This window comes from Magnolia sinica, chromosome 7 (assembly GCF_029962835.1).
Source record: "Magnolia sinica isolate HGM2019 chromosome 7, MsV1, whole genome shotgun sequence".
Taxonomy (NCBI): domain Eukaryota; kingdom Viridiplantae; phylum Streptophyta; class Magnoliopsida; order Magnoliales; family Magnoliaceae; genus Magnolia; species Magnolia sinica.
Window position 1 is genome coordinate 95,990,997 of NC_080579.1, and position 23,444 is coordinate 96,014,440.

The 23,444-nt window shown below is 38.5% G+C and overlaps 1 protein-coding gene across 1 annotated transcript; it reads right to left on the reverse strand.

Annotated features, from left to right (window-relative positions):
- Positions 1–1,217: 1,217 nt before the first annotated feature.
- LOC131251837 (uncharacterized) lies at positions 1,218–17,890 on the reverse strand. Its single transcript, XM_058252824.1, has 7 exons — positions 17,518–17,890; positions 17,342–17,400; positions 9,223–9,282; positions 9,022–9,091; positions 7,194–7,263; positions 7,021–7,047; positions 1,218–1,604 (listed from the first exon to the last, which is right to left on the reverse strand). The coding sequence occupies exons 1-7, from the start codon at positions 17,719–17,721 to the stop codon at positions 1,555–1,557; spliced, it is 540 nt and encodes a 179-aa protein (XP_058108807.1). The 5' UTR covers positions 17,722–17,890; the 3' UTR covers positions 1,218–1,554.
- Between the last annotated feature and the right edge of the window lie 5,554 nt (positions 17,891–23,444).

Below are 23,444 nucleotides of genomic sequence, written 5' to 3' on the forward strand. Positions count from 1 at the left end.
GCCTACAAAATTAGGCCTAATAATTTAACATGATATAACATGCGATATATAAGAAAATCATTATATAGAGCCCATTTGAGGATACTCTTGGTCCAAAGTAATTCAAAGTATCACGTGGCCTACAAAATTAGGCCTAATCATTTCGTAAGTGAAATAAAATTTTATATTTCTTTTTAAGTAGTTGTTAAATTATTATTTTTTATGAAGTGACACACATAATGACTGTATAAGCTTAACTTTTATAGCATCTCATCATTACAATGTGAATTTAAGTGGAAATATCCCGTGGCAAAAATGGCATTGCATTGAGTGGAATATAAATTGCATTTGACGTTTGGAATCAATGGAAATGATTGGATTAATCCAGGTATTTGACCTTCCAGTCTCGATAGGAGATACAATGAAATTTTTGGTGAATTGAAAACCACTACATTTGTGGACCCCACGTTGATGCATGTGTTTTATCAATGCCGTCCATCCATATGCACCCTTTTACCGTGACACTCAAGTTGCTTATGAATATAGGTGACCAAAAATAATAGTAAAATTTGACCCATTGATTACAATTCCAGCATCCAGCAGACATTAGATTCATATAATACAATGCTTTTCCCAAAGGAATAATTCACTCCCAAACATGAGTTTAGATGATTAAAATACCATGTATTTCTCCACATCTAATCATTGCATGATGATGGTGTTATTTCCATCCGATGCAATGCAATGCATCTTTCCAAACAAGCCCAAGTGGAGCTTTGAAGGGCATCCAAACAACACCTAAGACAAACCATATACATCCATTTATCTGGAAATCCCTAGTGCTGGAAACTAGGCTCTATCTTCATGAAACCATTGTTTCTACAATTTTGTTTTAAAGGACTATATTTCTGGCTGTCTGCTTATATGAGCTTCCCTATGTAATTCCATCAATCATTCTTACCCTTGACATCAATAAGGGTGCTTTAACCCCAGTAAAAGCAATTTTAAAAACCCAACCATCATTTTGAAACTCGGTGGAGTCAACTCAGTTGGTCCGAATCTCTGATTACAAGAGTTCAAGCATTGATTCCATATAAAAGAAATCACCAATATTTATAAAACTTATCGAGTTTCCATGGAATTGGCCACGTTGAACCAGAAACTTGAACGTGATTTCCAAGTCTAAGCCCAATGTAGGTTACAAGAAAGAGCATCTAATGAGCCACAACACATTCATGGGTTTAAATATCATTCATTTGGGTGCATTAGAACATAAACAGAAAATTCAGCCAAAGCCAATTTGTGATCCAGTGTTTGATTGTATGGAGATTGTTCACTCAGACAATTACTATTGGAAGTTAATGCACTTGCCAAGTCCAATTGAGAATCCAGGGAGAATGACAGAGAAATCTAATGCTCTCTCCAAATAACAAAGAAGGCACACCATGTGCCCTTCAAGACTTTGGCTGTCAAGGAGGCAGCGCATAGCTCAGTCAGTTGCCCCCAGTCAAATGCCCTTCTATTCCTTCAATGGAAAATCAAGAGATTGATGCCGTCAAGGTGGGTCATTTGTTGTTACAAAAGTTTCAATCCACCCGTAACATCATCAACCATATCAGCAGGCCCTGCCCAAGTACACACAAAAATCACGCTCAGGAACCTCACAGCAGATTCACATGAATTGCTCAAGTAGAACTAGAAAAAGATAATTACATGTATATTCTGAAGCCATCATAACAACATTCACTTCTTTTTTTCGGGTATCTAACAATATATTAGTAACAGAGGAAACCAGAAGTAAGCTACTGCCTACCAATCAAGAGATCCAAAACACACACACACAGAGATAGCCAGACAGACAGCAGCATATGCAGCACGGAACTAAAGACAAGGGCATAACAGCATAGGCAATCAGCAGCTGATCCTGATCCTCTCAGCTTATCTTCTTCAAGAATGGATTGGAGAGAGAGTGGGAGGATCGGGTCGGTCCTTGGAGGGCTTCCCTCAGTATCTGCAAATCAAATCTCTGATGGCCTTTTTCAGTGCTTGTTGTTTTGATGCTTCTAAAGGAGCCAATGACGTGATGGATAGCCTCACTTGTAAGGGTCAACAAGAGTTTCATGCAACCATGGTCACTTAAATCTTTGTGGCTATTGCAACACTGATTGGGCAGGATCATCTGATGATAGCATGTCCATGACTAGATATTGCACATTTAGTGGTGGCAATTTCATCTCTTGAAGAAGCAAGAAGCAGATTCTCCTCACTTGATCAACAGTAAAGGCCAACTATCGGGAAATGACTATCGCAGTCCGTGACGAGCCTCTCATACATGAGATGGGCGTTCCTCCTCCAGCTTTGATCCCTCTTTATTGTGATAATCAAATGTCTATTCATATCAAACAATGGCTAACACAGTCCCTGCGCATATATGGTTTAAGTCTCTCTTATGTGCAATGGGCTTCCCACTCCAGTGTTAATACCTCTTCATTGTAATAATCAGATGACAGACAGTTACTCATATTGCCAACAATCACGCATTCCGTGAGTGCACAAAATATATCAGCAGATTGCCATGTTATTCGAGAGGGGGGGAATAAATAAATAACTGACCATCTCTGTGTGGATCTGTTGGGTATCAGAGGCTGAAGAAAATTCCAAATCTATGAGGCAACATCGAAATGGATGAAAAGAGGATCCACAATTTCTTCCACCTTCCAACACATGCACAAAATGTTTAAGTACTTTGTGGCATTTTTGAAGATGATCAAGGGTAAGGATTTTGAGACAATCGGTTCATTAGCTACAAAAACCAGAGACAGCTTCAGAGATCACCTGCCCCAAGAAAAATAAATAAAAATCCACACTACCGGCAGCCTTCTCTTTGGACTTGTTGGGTACCAAAGACGAAGAAAATGACTCCAAATCCTTGAGGCAGCATAGCAATGGATGAAAAGAGAATCTGCAATTTCTTCCATTTCCCAACACATGAACAAAATCCTCATAAGTACACTTGTGAAGGGTAAGGATTTCGAGACAATTAAGTCATGAGCTACGAAGACCAAAGAAAACTCCAGTAAGAAGAGGAACATTGATTGGGGTTGAGGAGCCTGAAAAAGAAAAAGGATGAGAGGAAGACCTAAAAGGTCTTGGATACAATGGTTGAGAAGGGATATGAAGGCTTTTCACTTACCGAAGAATGGCCTTAGGTTTCACTAGTGAAACATGATTTGAAAAGCCAAACTCAAATAGTTGGGACAAGGCTTTAATGGCAATGATTATTATCAAAGAGTACAGATTTATTAACTGTAACAATCCACTAGGCATCCACTCCCAGCTAGATTGAACTATGCCAATCCACGACCATGAGCTTCGTTACCCATTGCTAAGTGACAGGCATGACCTTTTCACCATAAGCCTATGGTGGTGCTGGTTCATCATTATCATCATCTAAGCCTTATCCAACCAACTGAAGTCGGCTACATGAATCCTTTCCACCATTCAAGTTAGCCCATAGGTCATCAAGTCTTTTCTTACTACCTCCACCATCATCCTTTTGGGCCTTCCCCTTGCCCTTTTAGAGCCTTCAACTTGTGCCAACTCACTCCTAACCAGCATAATCCTTGGTCTCCGTTGCACATGACCAAACCATCCAAGTCTACTTTCCCTCATCTTGTTACTTATTGGTGTGCTTCTCCTAAATTCCTCTAAATGCATTCATGTCTAGTTCTATCCATTCTCTGTCTTCCCACTCATCCATCTCAACATCCTCATTTCAGCTACACTCATCCCATAGACACATTGTTCCTTAACTGCCCAGCATTTTGTCCCATAAAGCATGGCCGGTCTGTTAGCAATTATATAACATTTCCTTTTCAGTTTGAGTGGTACACAACGGCCACATGAACCTCCAAAGACACATCTACCTTTCTTCCACCCAAGGTTATTCAAAATCGGTTACGTAACGGAAACGGTCATAACCGTTATGCGTTATAGGGTTGAAATGGCTATAACGGCTGTTATAGAAAAACAGGCCATAACGGTCCGAAACGGCCAATAACGATCCTAACAGTTTTTTTCAAAAAATAAAAAAGGGCCGTAACAGCCGTTACGGCCCGTATCATAACGGTAACAGTGGTGGGCGTTGCGGCCACCGTTACTGTTTTGGAACACCTTGCTTCCACCCTGCTTGGATTCTACAGGCAACATCCTTTTCAATCTCACCACCCTCGTGAATTATCAACCCAAGATACAGAAAGTAGTCATTTTAGGAACTTCTTGATCAGAAATCTTTACTGATTCCTTGTTCCCACTCCCATTGTTACTAAAATTGCATTCCATATACTCTGTTTTAGTCCGACTAATTTTCAATCTTTTAGATTCTAAAGCACCTCTCCATAAATCTAGCTTTGTGTTTATGCCCACCCTTGTCATGTCAATCAAAACCATGTCATCTGAAACAACATACACCATAGGATCTCTCCCCACAAATGCCTCGTTAGCTCATCCATAACTAATGCGGAAAGGTAAGGGCTCATTGTTTACTCCTAGTGCAAGCCTACAATAATTGGGAACTCACTTCTCTCCATTAGTGGTCACCACATGTCACTACTCCCTCATACGTATCCATGGTCATGTCAATATATCCTCTTGAAACTCCTTCCTCTCCCAAAACCCACAAGATTAACTCTTTAAGCAACCTATCGTAAGCCTTCTCTAAGTCGATAAAGGCCACGTGGAGATCCTTCCACCTCTGCATATATTTCTTCATAAATTGTCTACGTAGGAAAATAGCTTTAGTGGTAGACATCCCTAACATGAAATCAAACTGATTTTCTAATACATTCGCCTCATGCCTTAGTCTTTGCTCAATCACCCTTTCTCAAAATTCATAGTATGGCTCACAAGTTTAATCCCACGATAGTTAGTGCAGCTTTGTATGTATATTTTATTCTCATAAATAGGTACCATGGTACTTTTCCTCCATCTGTCTGGCATTTTCTTCGATCTTACAATCTTGTTAAACAACTTTGTCAGCCAAAATAACCCAATATCTCCCTTTGGTATACCATCTAGTCCAAAGCCCTTTCTTGTTTTCATCTTTCTCAAAGCTTCTTTCACTTCAAATATCCTAATCCTAAAAAGTACCTATAGACTACAACGTCATTTGATTTTATGGTTCCTTCTATCTCTATGCTCTTAGAGTAATTGTCATTTAACAAGTTCTGAAAATAGCTTCTCTCACGTTTCATTGATCTCATTAATACCCTTTGTTCATTGCTCTTAATACATCTAAAATGATCTAGGTCCCTCCTCTTCCTCTCTCTCATTTTTACAAGTTTAAAGACATCTTTTTCACCTTCTCTTGTCCCCAATCAATTGTTAAGATCATCATAAGCCTTAAGTTTCACTTCACTCCTTTCTTAGCAATTTTTTGGGCATTTCTATATTGTTCAAGACTTTCATTGTTTCTAGTCCCTTTCAACTTTGAAACATGCATGTTTCTCATTAATGGCTTTTTATACATCATTATTCCACCACTAAGTTTCTTAATATGAAAGTAGTAGTGCTTCTGAACTGAAAATTATACCTTAAATAATAATAACAATAATAAATTTATGATTTATCTTTCTAGTAAAGTACAAATCTGATTTATAGAATTACTAATAGAAATCCAGATCACTGGTGTCATACGAATTACACAGGAGATGGTAGGACTGAATCGGTCAGTATTGGTAGTTCCCATGAGTGGCATAACAATGTAAACCTATGGCATTGCATGTATCAGTGATGATGGACATCCTAAAATGTACAAAATTTACTGGTTTAGAAGAAAATGATGTTTCTGAAGTCCTTATAAAAGCTGACTGCTAATTGTCTGGTAGAGGGGTATCGAATGGTCCTCCCCATAAAGTTAAAAAAACCATGCTACAGCAATAAGCTAATTGACAATGACATGACATTTTGAGGCTTCTCTGCATATCGGCACAGGTGCATGTAACATGTAACATGAATGGACAAAGTCCAAGTATTTTTTGTAACTTTCCCCTAACCTGTTAGGTAGTCTTTCGCTTTGGGATGTCATTGTATTTAAATACTAAGTTTTTATACTTTAATTGGAAAGTCCACATAGCTGCAATGAGCCTGTCAGACTCCAACCTGGATACAGGGTTAATGCTAGTGTGTAGTTGGTCGTTAAGCTTTTCTTCTTCTTTTTAAATTTTCTTGAGAATGCTTTCTTCTTAAACTTTTGCCAAGGGACCATATGCAATCCTATTTTCAGTCTTGATTATTGGAAAACAGGAACCAAGAAGTCAACCCTAAATAGTTGGGAAAAGCTATGTTGAAGAGGATGATAAATTAATATGCTTGGAATGATGTGCCCTCAGGCACCCTTGCAAGTAAGTCTTCAACACTAAAACATGTATGGCATGTTGAAGAGTTATAGAGATTTAATTGGCAAGTACTTTCAATTTAATCAATTCTAGTCATAATTCTTTTCAATCTTGTGGAGGTATAATCAATTTAATACATACTATTCACTACAAAACTAGGCAATATGAAAGCCTATCAACACTATCATAACCACTTGACCAGCAGAAAAGCAAAATATTCAAAAGGTATATGTGAATACCCTGTGATTGAATTAAAGCCTTCTTTCCCCAGTAACAATGGTCCCAAGCATACAACACTGAAGCCAGGGGTTCAAACTAATGATTTTTTTTTTTTTTACACACGCTCACACCCACACACACCACAATGGGCACTCAAACCCATGACCTCACTGTTGAAACTCACAGAGTCTACCACTGAGCCATGAGTAGGTTCAAACTAATGATTATCTTAAAAAGAGTATCCTAAATGTTATCATACTTAAATTCCTGAAATACTAGATCATATAATTCAGATCCAAGTTTCATGAAATCAGTGTATCGCAAATAGCATTATATTATAAAGGATGGTAACAATTGGACTTTGCAATGCAACTACTGATATAGGCACAGAACAAACTAAAAGCTTTAATGCAATAAGGAAACTTACCAAGAATCGCCATCACCGTCCTTGAATCTGAAGAAGAAGAAGAGCTAAATTCATCAATCACAGCTCAACATTAGGTAATGGGAAGTGAAAAACTTATCACCTAACTGTCAACATAAAATAAACTAAAGCATCTTCAGAAAACAAGATACATACACAAAACCAACATAACTCACTCGGTGCAATCTGTGTTCTCCCAGCATCAATCGTAATGTGGGTCGGTAACTTCAGCGACTTTGCTCTCTCCTGTCCCAATTATTATGTCAGAAATCATGGTTGCAATGAGAAAAAAGAAAAAAAGTAGGAAGACAGCAGTTGTCACAATCTTGTCAAACCAAAGCATACAGGATGAGAAAGTAGACATCTAAGAGATGGGAAAGGAGCATTGAATGAACTAGTTGACTTCCCAGGAAACTAGAATGCAGAGAATGAATTGAGACATCCCACCATAAATATCTTAATCCGGTTCGTGTAAGGCCTGCCTCATCACTAGCACGAAGCCTAGCACCTCAAGCTTCACCTTTAAGGTCTTACCAAATATGAGGCATTCACAGCTATGGCATGTCCCACCCTCAGGCTACCGTGTGACTTATGTAGAGGTCTGAACAAATTTAAGGTTACATGGTGCCATCAGAGCAAAACAACATCAGGGAAAGGTACATCAGGGAAAGGTTCATGAGGGGAAGAAAAAAATTTGTGTTTGATTCAATTTCAATCCTTTAAGAAAATGTCAAATTTCGGTCAAAGAAAGAGAAACACCAAAAGATATTGATGAATGACAAGTTCAGGTTTTACAATTTTGACTCAAAAAAAAAAAAAAACAAAAAACAAAAAACAAAAAAACAAAAAAAACAAAAAAACAAAAAAAACAAAAAACAAAAAAAGAGTGCAACAATGGCTATATATGAAAATACAAAAGCGTGCTTGTGTTCCTTGTATATAAATAATATCAAAATAGAAGACTTCAATGAAAAACATTAGAATTTATATACGCATGAGTAATAATGTACGTAGTGAATCAAATATTGAGGGAATACCATTCCATCTCTATCAAATCCTTCATTTCCAATTAATGAAGGGTGAGCTTGTTTAAGGAAGGAGGAAACAGATTCAAGTTCTTTGAATTCAAATAACACCTTTTTTTCTCGGGAGGAACTGAAATTAGAACTTTGCTCAGAACTTTTTGATGAGAGTAGGAAGTTCTGGAAAGCCAAACACATCTTTTTAGAATTCCACAAACTTTGGTTCCTGGTTGGATACCTAATGGTCCCGATCCTAATCACCAAATGAACTCCCGAGAAATGAGTGAAATAAGATCGCGTCTCAAGACAAAAGGTGGATGAAATGATCTCCTCAGGAGTGAACACCTAACACAACAGGAAATGGTCAACTAAACTTGCATGGAAACATTGTTATGATCTCCTCAGAAGTGAACACCTAACACAACAGGAAATGGTTAACTGAACTTGCATGGAAACGTGTAATAATGGGAAACAATTTCTTATAACTGGCAAAAGAACACTGCGCTCTTAAGTGAAACGGGTATTCAAGTTGATTTTCCTAATATGATAGGATAAATATATATATATATATATATATATATATAAAACTGAGAACTGCACGATTTTATTGATAATTGAACGATCAAGAAAATGTGGGAACAGTCCAGTGGTCCTTTGTCAACAGCCACTTCAACCTTTACAAACTGAAGAGGAAATTGTATTAGTGTTGGTCACACATGCAAGAATCAACATAAGCGAACCCAGTTCATGAATTCACTCACTTGGCTGACAAACACCTAGAAAAGTGCATTTCTTAATAATCGTAGAAACTAAGAGCGTTGTTCAGTCAAATCGGTGAAGTTGTATTTTATAATTTTCTTCTTTAACGCCTTTAAAAAAATTCTTTCTTCTTTTACTTATCAACCAAATTGATATGTCATTCAAAAGAAATTCAAGAAGAATAATGGCCATTGTTGTTCATGATGATTTGTAGTCGAATTACTTGTAGAATTAGCAAATCTTCTTCACTTTCAATTTTCAAAACCACCTTGACTTGCCCGCACATCTCCCACCTGCAAAGAGTAGAAACTCCCAACAATAAGCTGAAAAACCTGACCACAGAAACTATTTGCAGAGCTCGTGCCAACCATTAATTATTTTCAAAAAATATTTTTTGAGCATTACGTTGCCATGAAATCAATACCTGTTTAGTGCTTTTGGCGCCTTGTTATGGAGCTTTTTATATAAACCCAGAGTAGCATGACTGGCAAAGGATAGCACAAAATAAGGTGATTGAGACCAATCATGTAGAAAATTCTTTCTAGACAATTTTAAATGGCAACACTAAGCATAAATCACATTAGCCTTTGTTGAAAACATCTTTCTTATTAATAACTGAAATTTTACTAAGGAAGACAATGCAACTATCCTTTAGGGAAATTGATATCAAGGGTGGCAATGTAATGCAGGACATGAAATTTAAATATGATGTGCGAGATTTTAGGCTAAAGATCACGTTAGTTCAGAAACAATTACACAAATTCCATATCCCACATGAAAGTCGAAACCATTCAATTAAGGGGAATCTATGCGGGTCCAGGCCTACACATGTTAGGGCTGGATCTATTTAAATTATAAACCAAACGATGCTCAAAGATAAGCAGTAATCATCCACACATGCATAGCAATCAGTCTCTAATCTAAGGGATTCACCAATTTCAATTCAAGGAACCCTAGGGTGAAAAAATGGGCAAATAAATTAAGGATAATGCAATCTAGAGTTAGGGTGTATGAAAAACTGGTATGAGAGGGTAAAATAAGAAGAAAACTTGAACCAGAAGACAGTTCCCACGCGCGGACAGCAACAATGGCCCAGACGCATGTGCATGTGATCACGGCCGCACATGTGTGGGGCCCACTATTCAGAAAGAGGCCATCTTGGCCCTGGTCGGCCAGGGATGGACTCCAAAACACCCAAATCTCAGCTCGATCCGATGCACGGTTTATTCGTGGTGCTCCGCCGAAGTTTCAGCCGTCCTGTAGGGCCAAATTCTGAAATTCTGTTGTGTGGAGGAGAATTGTTGCAATAGATGATTGATTCGAAGTGTAGATGATGAGGTGAGATGAGAAGAAGGGATGATAGAAGATTGGTAGTAGAGATGGCGATGGATGGAGGCGAATCGGGATAGATGTGGCTTCGCACCACGGTAGTTAACCCTTCGATGAAGGGAGGGCTTCGCACTCAATTAGGCTTCACAACTCAGAGAGTAGGAAAACACAGAATTTTTATTAATCTTCAATGACTCAAAAGAGCTACAAGAGATGCCTATTTATAGGAAAACCCTATACCCCAAAACTCGCGCATGTGCGCAACATATTACTTGGCGATGAAGTAAACTAAAATAAAAACCAAACAAAGAAATCTAAAGCGTTCATGATATTGTAAATAATATCAATCAGCAAGACCTAAAATTTAAAATCAATCCGACTAGTGGGCCACGATCATGAGATCCCATGATGGGCTTTTCTTGGATATCGGGTTCACTCTCTTGAACCAAAACTTCGTCTTATAACTAAGAGACCCTCTCTAGACGTCGTCATCGAGTCAGATCGATGGTAGGGCCCTTATTCTTCATACGTACGTGGGTGAGGGGGTGGCATGCGTACGCGTGTGTGCATGATGTCCCCATCAATTCTCTCCGGCTGCAAAGATTTCGCCACTGGCGAAATATAACTCCTGAACCGCTCCGAGATGTAAGGATCAAGTATCTGAAGCTCCTCCTCAGCGAACCACGTATTGGCTGAAGCTGAACGTGACTTCCATTTGACCAAGAATTTCTAAAACCCGCCGTCCGACGTTGAAACTATCTGATGGTCCAGGATATCCTCTATTTCTTCTCTGGGTGTGTGAAAGTTAGGTATGGTAGGTAGAGGCTGGGAAGAAAGGTCGGGAAGAGTAGGTATAGGAGGTAGAGGCTGGAAAAATGGGTCGGGACGGGTAGATATGGGGGGTAGAGGCTGGGAAAATGTATCGAGACGGGTAGGTATGGGACGTAGAGGCTGGGAAAATGGATCGAGAGGGAGCCATGGATCAAGGAAAAGGTCTGGGGAATCAGGATGGTTAGGCGAAAGGCTGGACAATGCATCAATGGCCCCTTGAAATGCAACTAGATCCCCCATATTGAATGTGGAACTTATTCCCATGGATGGTGGAAGATTTGCCACTTACGTATTGAGACCGTTTCGTTTTATAATTTTGAATGGTCCAGCGCTATGCACGTGTAATTTTCGAACGGCTCCCTGAGGGTACCGCTCTGGCCTGATGCGGATCATCACAGAGTCCCTTACATTGAGTTTCTTGAAATGTTTATGTTGGTTTGCAGAAAGTGAGTAATGTTCATTACTAGTCATGATCTCTTGCCTGATCTCTTGATGCAATGAGTGAATGTGATTTACAAAAGACTCTGCAGACTCTGACGGCCCATGGGACAATGACATAGGGACAAGATCAATAGGTTTCCCCGATTTATAAACAGTAACGACTTCATAACGACTGAGACTTGTGGACCTATCGACAAAATTATTAAACGCAAACTCGGCTATAGGTATTACGGTGTCCCATATTCTGGTGTGCTCTGTATCCCTCCTAGGGGGAGACTCATCCGGTAGATCATCAGGAACGACATCACGAAACCCATCCACTACCGGAATGGCCTCAGTGGGTAACTCTACACTAGCCTCCGGTGCACTCTCTCTAGCCACGAGGCTGCACATATTGTACCCATCAAAATAATGGTTTTGATGTCCCTTATGGGGTACGGGTGCACGCCCATGACTGATTCCTTTGCCACCTCCATTCATTGGTCTATCCTCCTGGCCACCTGCCTGAGATTGGTCATCTTCCCTAACGGTGGGGTTTGTTCTGAGGGAGGCCTCTATTTGGTCAAGGTGTTGATCTATGCTTCGTTCCAAGCACTTACCCCATGACTCGATCTGTTGGGACAGCTTGTTTAGTGACTCTAGCAGTTGTTCCATGTTTAGTGTAGGGTGTTAGCCAAAACCATAACCCGTACGTGTGGGCGTACAACTTACTAACTCCACCTAAGGACTTTCTATGACGACTATATGGGACTAAATGATCCTATGAGACTCTATATGAGGGAACTATGCAATGTTACTCCAGCAATATAGTTAATAAAATAAGGGACTATGGACTCCTAAAAGCTACATGTGATGGACTAGATGCATGACGGACTCAAACAAACTAACCCTAAACAAATAATGTATTCCCCTATAAGAACCCTAAGCTTTGATACCAAATTTGATGTAGGACATGAAATTTAAATATGATGTGCGAGATTTCAAGCTTAAGATCACGTTAGTTCAAAAACAATTACACAAATTCCATATCCCACATGAAAGTCGAAACCATTCAATTAAGGGGAATCTATGCGGGTCCAGGCCTACACATGTTACGGCTGGATCAATTAAAATTATAACCAAACAATGCTCAAAGATAAGCAGTAATCATCCACACATGCACAACAATCAGTCTCTAATACAGAGGATTCACCAATTTCAATTCAAGGAACCCTAGGGTGAAAAAAAGGGGCAAATAAATTAAGGATAATGCAATCTAGAGTTAGAGTTTATGAAAAACTAGTATGAGAGGGTAAAATAAGAAGAAAACCTGAACCGGAAGACAGTTCCCGCGCGCGGATAGCAATAATGGCCCAGACGCACGTGCATGTGATCACGGCCGCACGTGTGTAGGGCCCACTATTCAGAAAAAATCCACCTTGGCCCTAGTCGGCCAGGGATGGACTCCAAAACCCCCAAATCTCAGCTCGATCCGATGCACGGTTTGTTCGTGGTGCTCCGCCGAAGTTTCAGCCCTCCTGTAGGGCCAGATTCTGAAATTCTGTTGTGGGGAGGAGAATTGCTGCAAGAGATGATTGATTCGAAGTGTAGATGATGGGGTAAGATGATAAGAAGGAATGGTAGAAGATTGGTAGTAGAGATGACGATGGATGAGGGCGAATCGGGATAGATGCGGCTTCACATCACGATAATTAACCCTTCGATGAAGGGAGGGCTTCGCACCCAATTATGCTTCACAACTCAGAAAGTAGGAAAACACAGAATTTTTATTAATCTTCAATGAACCAAAATAGCTACAAGGGGTGCCTATTTATAGGAAAACCGTATACCCCAAAACTTACGCCATGTGTGCAACCTATTACTTGGCGATGAAGTATACTAAAATAAAAACCAAACAAAGAAATCTAAAGCGTTCATGATGTTCTAAATAATATCAATAAGCAAGACCTAAAATATGAGATCAATCCGACTAGTAGGCCACGATCATGAGATCCCATGATGGACTTTTCTTGGCTATCGGGTTCCCTCTCTTGAACCAAAACTTCGTCTTCTAACTAGGATGCCCTCCCTGGACGTCGTTATCGAGTCAGATCAATGGTGGGGCCCTCATTCTTCATACGTACGTGCGTGCGGGGGTGGTGTGCGTGCGCGTGTGCGCATGATGTCCCCATCACAATGGGTTGGGTTTGGGCTGAGTTGGGGTCAGCCAAAGCCTGACACATTTATTAAACAGGCCAAGAAATCTTGCCCAAACCCAACCCATGACCCATTACCCTCTGACCTGACCTAACCCACATAAAAATTCATAAACCAGACCTGACCCGACCAAACCACCATGACCCAACCCAGACTTAAGAATGGAATATGACACTTAAGGCTAAGCAAAACCTAGCTAAGGCAGGGGATATATGCATGCAAAAGAAAAAAAACATATGAATTGTTCTTCTTTATTTTGTTTCAAGTTTTGGAACAAGTAAGGTGGGGTCATCTCCCAACCCATTGATAACCTATATAGGCAGGTAGGGGTGGGTGGGGTTCAACCAACCCCGACCCATTTACTTAAACGGGTCATATTTTTAACCCGAGCCCGACTCACTACCCATTTAACTTGGCCTGAACCCACCTCAAAAGTGGGTCTGGCCAATTGACCTGCAGACCAACCCAACCCATTGCCACCCCTGGATACTAATTTGCAACAGATCACACCATTATGGAGACTCCTACATCAACAAAGGAATTGGCCTCCTATATATTATATTTCAAGAAAAAAAATGGAGACTCCTACATCAACAAGGGAATTGGCCTCCTTACTCCCCTTGTAGCTTGCCTAAAAGGAGTCAACATTGAGATCATGATAATTGGGAAAAAAAAAACCTTGAATCATATAAAGGTTCATAGCTCAAAGTACACACTGATTAGATGGTTCCAACTTCTAACCATCTAATCAATTGCCTACAAATGGGAAGCAAAAAAATCAAAAATGGAATATGAGTAAAACAAAAGTAACAGTCCACAATCAACATGCACAACTATCACTTAGAAGGTTGGGACATAGAATTGTCCAATCAGTATATATTTGAGGTAAGACACATGTATGCCTCTTGATCTCACAATGGAACAGAATAGTTCTCTTTCTTTTCTTTTCTTTTTTTGCAATTCATTTCGAGCATTGGAAAGAAGTAGATGCAACAGTCTGTTCATTTATGCACACCATCTCTAATGCAATCGCCCCACATCCCACATGTGCACGCTCCACACATGTGCACAAGAAAAGGCCCACTTTCATTTTTAACTCATCTCTAATTCCCTTTTCTTTCATGTCTTTATATTAGGAAATAAGAAATCTTAAAATTTTCTTACTTAAGGGCCTGTTTGGATGCCTGTAACTTTTCTAAAATGTAAAAAAGTTATAGGTGACTTTGTAACAGTTGGTGTTTGGGGGAGGAAAGTCACAGGTAATTTTGTCTCAACTTGTGACTTTCTTACAGGAGAAAGAGGCGAAAATGATACAGGCACTTGAGTCATTTTTCAAGTTACCATAACGGTTGGAAATTTTTAAATGAAATTTTTTGGAAAGAATCGCAGCTACATCGAAGAGGCCTACCTACCTTCAAACAGAGTGAAGGCTGAACAGCCATTGAAGGCTACAAGCGGCCATTGAAGTCTGTTAGGCTACATGCGGGCACAATGAGGGCTACGAGACTGCCATTGGGGAGAATCGCAGCTGTGTATTGAAGAAGGTTGGTGGCCATTTTGCTATATAAATAAATATCCCTCTCCAATGTCTTCATCTCCCTCTCCCAGCCTCCGTTTCCCTCTCTCAGTCTCCTTCTCCCTCTCTCAGTCTACTTCTCCCTCTCCCATCGAGCTTCGGCAACGTTGGAAACCTCTTTTTCTCTTTTTATTGCTTTTTTCCTCTTTTTCTTTTTCTTTTTTCTTTTTTTTTGGCTTTTGCGTTGACGGACGCAGTTTGGTTAAGAGTCGTGGATAATGGTTGATGATCTGTGGGGCCCCCATATTGTATTTGTTTTATCCATGCCGTCCATCCATTCTTTTGGATCGTTTTAGGGCTTGATTCCAAAAATGAGGGATATCTAAATCTCAAGTGGACCACACCACGAAAACAATAATGATTGAAAGTCCACCATTAAAAAACTCCTAGGGCCCACTATAATGTTTGTTTCACATCCAAGCTGTTGATTAGCTCATAAAGACCTGGATAAAGTGAACAAAACGAATATCAGTTTGATCGAAAACATTGGTGGCCCACCAAAAGTTTTTAATGGTGGGTGTTCAATCAACATTGTTTCCAGTGATGTGGTCCACCCGAAATTTTAATGTACCTTATTTTTGGGCTGATGACTTAAAATGATCTGGAATAATAGATAGATGGTGTGGATGAGACAAATACATCATAGTGGGCCCACATAACACATCAGCAGCCCATGGACAATAGTCTACTAATGATGGTGCTATGTGGGCCCACCATGATTTATGTGTTATATCCATGCCGTCCATCCGTTTCTGATTATTATTTTAGGTAGGCTCAACCATAAAATGTTTGTTCCCTTTTAGATGTAGTTTTGCAAACTACAGTTGGTTGTTAATTAAATAATTGAAATGCCATAGTTACTTTAGGAGGTCATAAAGCTATGTTTGTAAATAACTATCTAGCAATTGTAGGAAGATGGCCTGGATTGTGCTGCAGATGGCCTGGACTGTGCTGCAGATGGCCTGGACTACATTGTTTCAGTTCTTTTCATCAATGAATGTCAACCTTCATTTTCTTAAGCTGTTCATTTTTTAGGTTTCTCAAATTTTCTTTTTTGGGAAAATGTTGATTGTACATATCAGTATCTTTGGTAGGATTTTTTTTTAACTTGCAGTTTTGACATTCATGGATGAAATTAGCCTTGTTAGGCGGAACTATTTCGATTATTGGTGGGGATGCTTGGATATGTTACCTCAAGTTTTTTGCCCACATTACAAGCATTTCGAAAACTTAGGCCCACTTTTATAGCCCACCTATTGATTAGTTTAGCCTAAGAATCGGCCAAACTATTCATTTACATGGGCTTAATAAAATGGAATAATTTTATCTCATTTTTTTTTTGTGTCAATCTGAATTTTCAATGATTCCCTATTTCAACTCTATCTAGTGTGGATATCCAACTTATTACCTATAACAAAGTTACAAGTTATCCAAACACAAAAACAAAGTTACCTGTAAGTTACAACTTACATTCAAACAGGATTACCTGTAAGTTACTTACACCTGTAAGTAAGTTACATGTAACTTTCTTACAACTTAAAAATTTTACAGGCATCCAAAAAGGCCCTAAGTGCTTTCTTACTTTAGACATTATAACTGCTGACATTACTTGAGTCCTTTCTTATATGTCAGGAAATAAGCATTATTTTTCCTATTTTAGAGATCTTAGCTAGCTAGGAATCCTATTTTTAAATTCCATAGACTATGTTGAAAATTTTAAGTGTTCATTATAAATAAGGCTTAGGCCTATGGAATAAGACAAGGTTGAATCGTATTCTCTTTGAGAAAATTCTCTTGTTCCTTTACAATAGTTGTTGAAGGGGGGAGTGATCTCTAGTATAAGACTAGAGGACTGTTGAGCTTGCTCACATACATTGCATTCTTTTCTCTTTTGTGATTCGAACTTCAATCTGGTATGTTGAATCTTATTGCAATTAGTTTCTTCATTGATATCATTGCATTAATTAATGCAACACAAGAATAGAGTGCGATTGCTTTGCTAGGGCTGCAGTGATATCAAATCTCTTTTCTTTTCTGAAAGTTGCAGTGATATCAAATCGTACATTATAAAACGACACAAGGACAAAATTTCATTGGAACTGCAATTTGAAAAAGGTCAGATGCTCCAGGAAATTGATACTAAAGGTGCATCGATTGAGAACACGAATACCTGCATTGAGCAGCAATCTTTCCTTTCCCCATCTTCAGATCATTCCTTACCACCAAAACCTATTACATTAAAAAAGGCATGTTCTGCAAATCAGTGCGACGGACGGAGAGAACAGGTTGTAGGAGAGAGAGAGAGAGAGAGAGAGAGAGAGAGAGAGAGAGAGAGAATTCATTGACCATTTTAAAGTCTTCTAGAATGTCAGCGAGTTTTTCGATCTCGAGCGGTTCCTGTTGTGGATGATTCTTCTTCTTCTTTTGCTTTCCATCTTCGAGGATGGGAGGGGAAGAGTGATGGAACGGACGGCAGCGATTCGCGATTAGGTAACCCAAGGCCAAGCAGCCCGCTCCAAGTAGTAGGGCGCTCCACCAGGACACATCCATCGCAAATCGCCCCTTCTATCTTCTTACCATTGATATATCTATCTATCGTCTCTCCACTTTCATTCTCGGAGATGGAGAGATGAGAAGAAATGTCTCATCGGACGACGACTTTCTCTTTCTCCCTTCCACTCTCTGGCTTCTGAGACGCTGTGAGAGAGAGGGAGAGAGAGAGGGAGTTGGTGCGGCTCACTGACTTTGGCTACAGTCTTAGAGCCAGCCAATGCTCAAAGTTGGGTCCTTGTTCTAACTTGAGCCGGTCGGTTTGGGTTGCGGGTCAAGCCAGCCCCCAAACCAAAAGAGGAGTTGGCCGAGACTAGACCCAATCCTGGATCCAAACCAAGCTAGAAAACCCAAACCCAACTTGAGGTACCGAAAACTATTTGCACCCTTGAAAATTGATTTTGAGGCAGTTGGATTTGAGATCCCAGATTTGTAAATTGAGTATTGCCTGATTTCTTCTATTCCAAACAGGATTCTAAGATTTTCAGTCCTGTCCATCATTTCTAACCATTCACTGGGGCTGTTTGGTAAGCAAGCTCAGCAGAGATTAAGTGGGATGAAATTACATTTGGTTCCGTGCAAATTTCATATGATGAGACTGTAGGAAGAAATGAGATTGGGTGGAATGGAATTGCACTCGGTCCCATGTAGGATTTCAAGTGGATTTTAAAACTCACTGCATCCGTGGACCCTACATTGATGCATGTGCTTTATTCATATAACATTCAAGTTTATACAAGTGGAAGTGAGGACATTAGTTGTGAATTTGATTCATTGATTACAATTCCATAGTCCACTGGATGAGGATTCGCTGAATATAGTGTTTTTGCCTGATGAAGATTTGATTGAAAACATGGGGATTGGGTGATTAAAATACCTCAGGACATGCAATCATTGTGCAATAATGGTGTTAATCCCATCTAAAGCAATTCCGTACCATTTAATTCATTAGACCAAATGCTCCAGGGAGGTACTGTTTGGATGCCGCTGTGGCTTTAAGAAAGAGTAGGCATCTACAAAAATCAAATGTTTTCTACTGGGCTCCCGGACTACTTATTGCAACTGTCCAATGACTACTTATTAAAACATTTGCTATCAGCTCTATATACCTACTACAACTGACTCCATTAACATCGACGATCCACGTTGTCTACCGACGATTCACAATGAATATCGACAATCCATAGTGAATATTGGCAATCTGCATTAACATCGGTGATCCACAGTGAATATTAGAGATCCATAGTCAATATTACTCCATTATAACATTCCTCCATTGCAATATTTATCAATTACAATATTGTTCCGTTACAACATTCCTCTCTTACAACATGCCTCCATTACAACAATCACTCATTACAACATTCCTATATTTCAAATTTTCTCTAAATCAATCATCTATTTCAATATTCTTTCATCATAAAAAGAATAATTATATCAATGAACTAGTAGTTACAACACCTAATACATACATTTTTTGATCAAATCCAAGAAGAATGGAAGAGAAAATGCACTACACACCGTTGATTTTTCGCTTACTCTTTTTGAATGAGTATATGCGTGTGGTTGGTGTTCTATTAGGGGTCTTGAATCTATAAAATTTACCTCGTCTTCCTCCTTTCCAGCCTTAATCAATTCAGTTCTCTGTCTTTTAGTCTTTCTAAATTATTGAATACAGTCGAAAGACAAGGTCTCTCTAAAATACGGGACTTTGTTCTACAAGTTAACATAGAAGTAAATATTATTTATGGCATAATTAATAAGCAATAACAAATCAGATCGATAATTATTTATGACATGATTAATAAGTAATAATAAATTAGACCGAGAGAGATTTCATGAGAATCTTACTGAGTTGAATATGATCTTCCGCTTGTTACATAAGAAGTCAATATATTTCATTATGAAGACTTCGCACTCGCTTCCACTAATCTCTTTTAAAATCATACTTACTATTTCAAACAACCATCTTTTTTCCTAATGTTTATTGCCCCTGTCACATAGATGGAACAACCATCTCAACCCCCTTATGTAGCTACTTGTAAACTCATCATACTTTGAAAGGTAGGTATAGATGCTATCGAACAATTATAGTTTTCTTTTTTAAGTGTATGATAATCAAAGTCCAATATGTGTTTTGGACATTATGTGGAAAGCATACATACAAAATACATAAACAGTACTATATGTACATTTAAACCAAACATGATATATAACATTAAGTCAAGTAAGTCGCATAGATGTGTAATGGCAAACTTACACAATCAAATTTTCACATCTCCTTTTGGAAGTGATCTCCTCAAATAATAGTCAAAATCTGAGTATTAATATCCTTTAAGATGTCATATTTAGCTCTATAAATATGCATTCCGACACCATATTCCTTTAGTAACTCGACATTGCCTTTAAAACTTATTGTCACGAATGAATCAAAATACTATATATTATATTTGTTCCAATATAAGTTAAATGTGCATACAAAGTAATTGGATAATATCTAAAACAATGTCATTACAAACATGAATTCCTAAGGATATTCTTCAAGATATTTTAGACGTCGATCGGTGAAATTTTTTTATACAAGTTGATTTCTTGTGCAAGTCTTAATTTTTCAGTAAACACATATAATATAAAATCAAGTGTGTAAAAGACTATCGTGTCAAAATTTTACTATGTCATCAACCCATATATTATCACATAGACATTTTATCCAAACACGAGCAATGTAAGCATAGACCGCCTTAACAAATTTATATTTATCAGAGCTAAGCTTTCTTATCAGGTCCATAAATACAAACTTCTGGTGGGTCAGGTCCCCTACCTAGATTTACACCATGACACCATTTGACGTGGGACGTGCACCTTGCATTAACATTATATATAATGGTTACGTATCAATAAATAAGACATGCACATGATAACAATTGAAATTTTAAACACCTCTAGCGACTACACCTCAACTTGTAGAAAGTTCATTTCATTGCGCAAGTGAAAATTCTCCTTTTTCCACTTCCTCCGCTCTTGTCGCATGCTACACAACAATTTTTGATAACTTCTTCAAGTGGGAGTTTATTCTTCTCCCCCCGCTCTCCCCCCTTGACTATTTCATTATACTATCTGAGTTTGATAAGGCCTCCTCCTCATTTTTCTACTTTTTCTCACTCACATCTATCTCCTTAACCATTTTCTTGTACTCCTCCTCTCCTTTACCACCTATTTCTTTTCAACATCTTCCTTTCATACAACAATGACCATTTTTTCCTCATCTATTATAGGAATAATTTCGCCACTAATCATAAGTTGCAATCATATGTATGTACTATTAGAAATATTGAAATACAACGCGAACAAACCAAGTTTTGAAGTCATATTTCAACTTACCCACTAATTTGTAAAAAATTTTGATAGAGTATTCTATTTTCCCACATTAGTTGCCTTCCAATTCAAAAATCGTGGATTTTGATCAGACTACGCTTGGTGGCCCAACCCTTTGGGCAGCATAAGCTAGGGATGACCCCATATGCAAAAGCTTATTAGATGAGAAAAATAATGAATATTAAAATAAGTCACATTATAATAGCATAATAATTTACGAAAATTTATAGGAAAAAAATTACTTATAGGGCCTATGGGCATCTACGGAAGTCATAAGAGTCCGAAAGGTGCTCCTTGATCCCAATATTCACTTATTTCAAAATCTAGTACCACACACTCCCCTAGTAGTACTGAGTCCGGAAGGTGCTCCTTAATCTCGATATTCACTTCTTTCAAAATCTAGTACCCCACACTCCCCTAGTAGTCACCTTCCAATTAAAAAATCGTGGATTCTGATCGGACTACGCCTGGTGGCCCAGCCCATCGGGCAACATAGGCTGGGGATGACCCCATATGCCAAAACCTATTGGATGAGAAAAATAATGAATATTAAAATAAGAGACATTATAATGGCATAATAATTTACAAAAATTTATAGGAAAAAATTACCTATATGGCCTATGGGCATCTGCGAAAGTCATAGGAGTCCGAAAGGTGTTCTTTAATCCCAATATTCACTTCTTTCAAAATCTAGTACCCCACACTCCCCTAATAATATTGATTACCACATATATCATAATTATTTGCTAAATCTATATACTTATCTTCATGCATTTTATTTTATTTTTTGCGATCCGATAACTAAATTCTCTACGCATATCAACATCGTCAGCTGTACAATGATTGTGTCATTGGTACTTTATCCTTAGAGGGTTTCAACAAATCATAATTTGCAATATGGGTTTAATCCTTGAAAAATCGATCCTTAATACTTATTCTTAATGATCCTTGATCGATCTACTTCGATTTGTCTGGTGTTCATCACTTGAGACGCATAATCAAGGCAAAGTCAATTTCCTTGAATTGAAGAATTGTGCAGCCGAAGTCAAAGCAGAGTTCACTGAGGTGTCTTTGCATTAAGCAATGAATCAATGGTCAATTTTCCCTCCATCCTCTTTTATAGAAATCAAGCATATACTTAAATTGAGTTCTTCTAAACATCTCTCGTCTGACAAGGAACTTGTTGAATGCATCATTCAAAGTATGTAGAAATTGTACTAAGCACTTGGCAACGACTTTTATATTGGAGTGTTCTAAGCAAAGACCAGGTTTTCTTGCAACGAATAATGATTATATGGTGTTTGAAAGACAAATAATTATAATTAAGTGTAATCATACCAATTCATACAAAGACACCATCTATAATTTATTAAATGCATAAGAATTGTGGATCACCGATAATCATTGTGATCGCGATTCACATATAATATTAGTGATTTGCAGTCCTTATCGGTGACAACCACACTCTCCCCCATGCACACACCATCCATACAACCACTATATCCTCATCCCTTTCACAAACTCCAGCCATTTAAAAAAGAGAAAAAAATAATCCATTCCAATATGGAACCACCACACTCTCCACTATACATACACTATCCATACAAACACCACACCCTCATTTATTCCACAAACTTCAACCACTAAACAAGAGAAAAAACATACAAAAATAATAAGAAAAACACAACTATAAAGGAGACCACCACACTAACTCTGTTTCACAAACTCTCACCATCGATAGCCACCAACAATAACAAACAACATAAATTTTTAAAAAAAACATTTGTGCGCCATAGCTTATACGTTGAAGAATGTGGCTGAACAACTTAAAAAAAACCCATCCCTTTTCACCTTGAACTTTCTTGTCATTTTGCGGAGATTGGCTGGAGTTTGTCATCGTCATCGAGAGTGGGTTGTTCGTCCATATAACTACCAATCGTCGATGGTGATTCAGCTCTTCGCGGTGGTATCTTGCTCTTCGCGTGGTCCTCTATTGTGTTGAATGAAAAAGAAAGAGAAAGAAAAGGTCAAATGACCTTGCCGTGCAAGGGCCCTACCTTTTGAACCCCACATGAGAACTTATGTATGGCCCATTGGATTGTCTTTGAACAAATCTAAGCTGTTCGCATAAAAAGAATTTTAATTTCAGGCCATTGGATGAAATTCGAGGGTAAAAATAATCACGAATGGACTACACTGTTGGAAATAGTCCAAAATTAGCGCACAATGCTTATGCATTTGTGGGCCACAGATAGCTCCATTTTTTTCTTATTGTGAGTTCACGGCTATTCAATTAAAGTGAACAGATTAAATTAGCCGAGAGGTGACTCTAATTGTTGATTTAGTGA

Coding starts and splice junctions, on each gene's coding strand:
- LOC131251837 (XM_058252824.1), bottom strand. CDS start 17,721: ATGGATGTGTCCTGGTGGAGCGCCCTACTACTTGGAGCGGGCTGCTTG. Junction 17,401..17,517: donor TTCTAGAAGACTTTAAAATG/GTCAATGAATTC, acceptor TTAATGTAATAG/GTTTTGGTGGTAAGGAATGA. Junction 9,283..17,341: donor AAGATTGCTGCTCAATGCAG/GTATTCGTGTTC, acceptor ATCCTTTGCCAG/TCATGCTACTCTGGGTTTAT.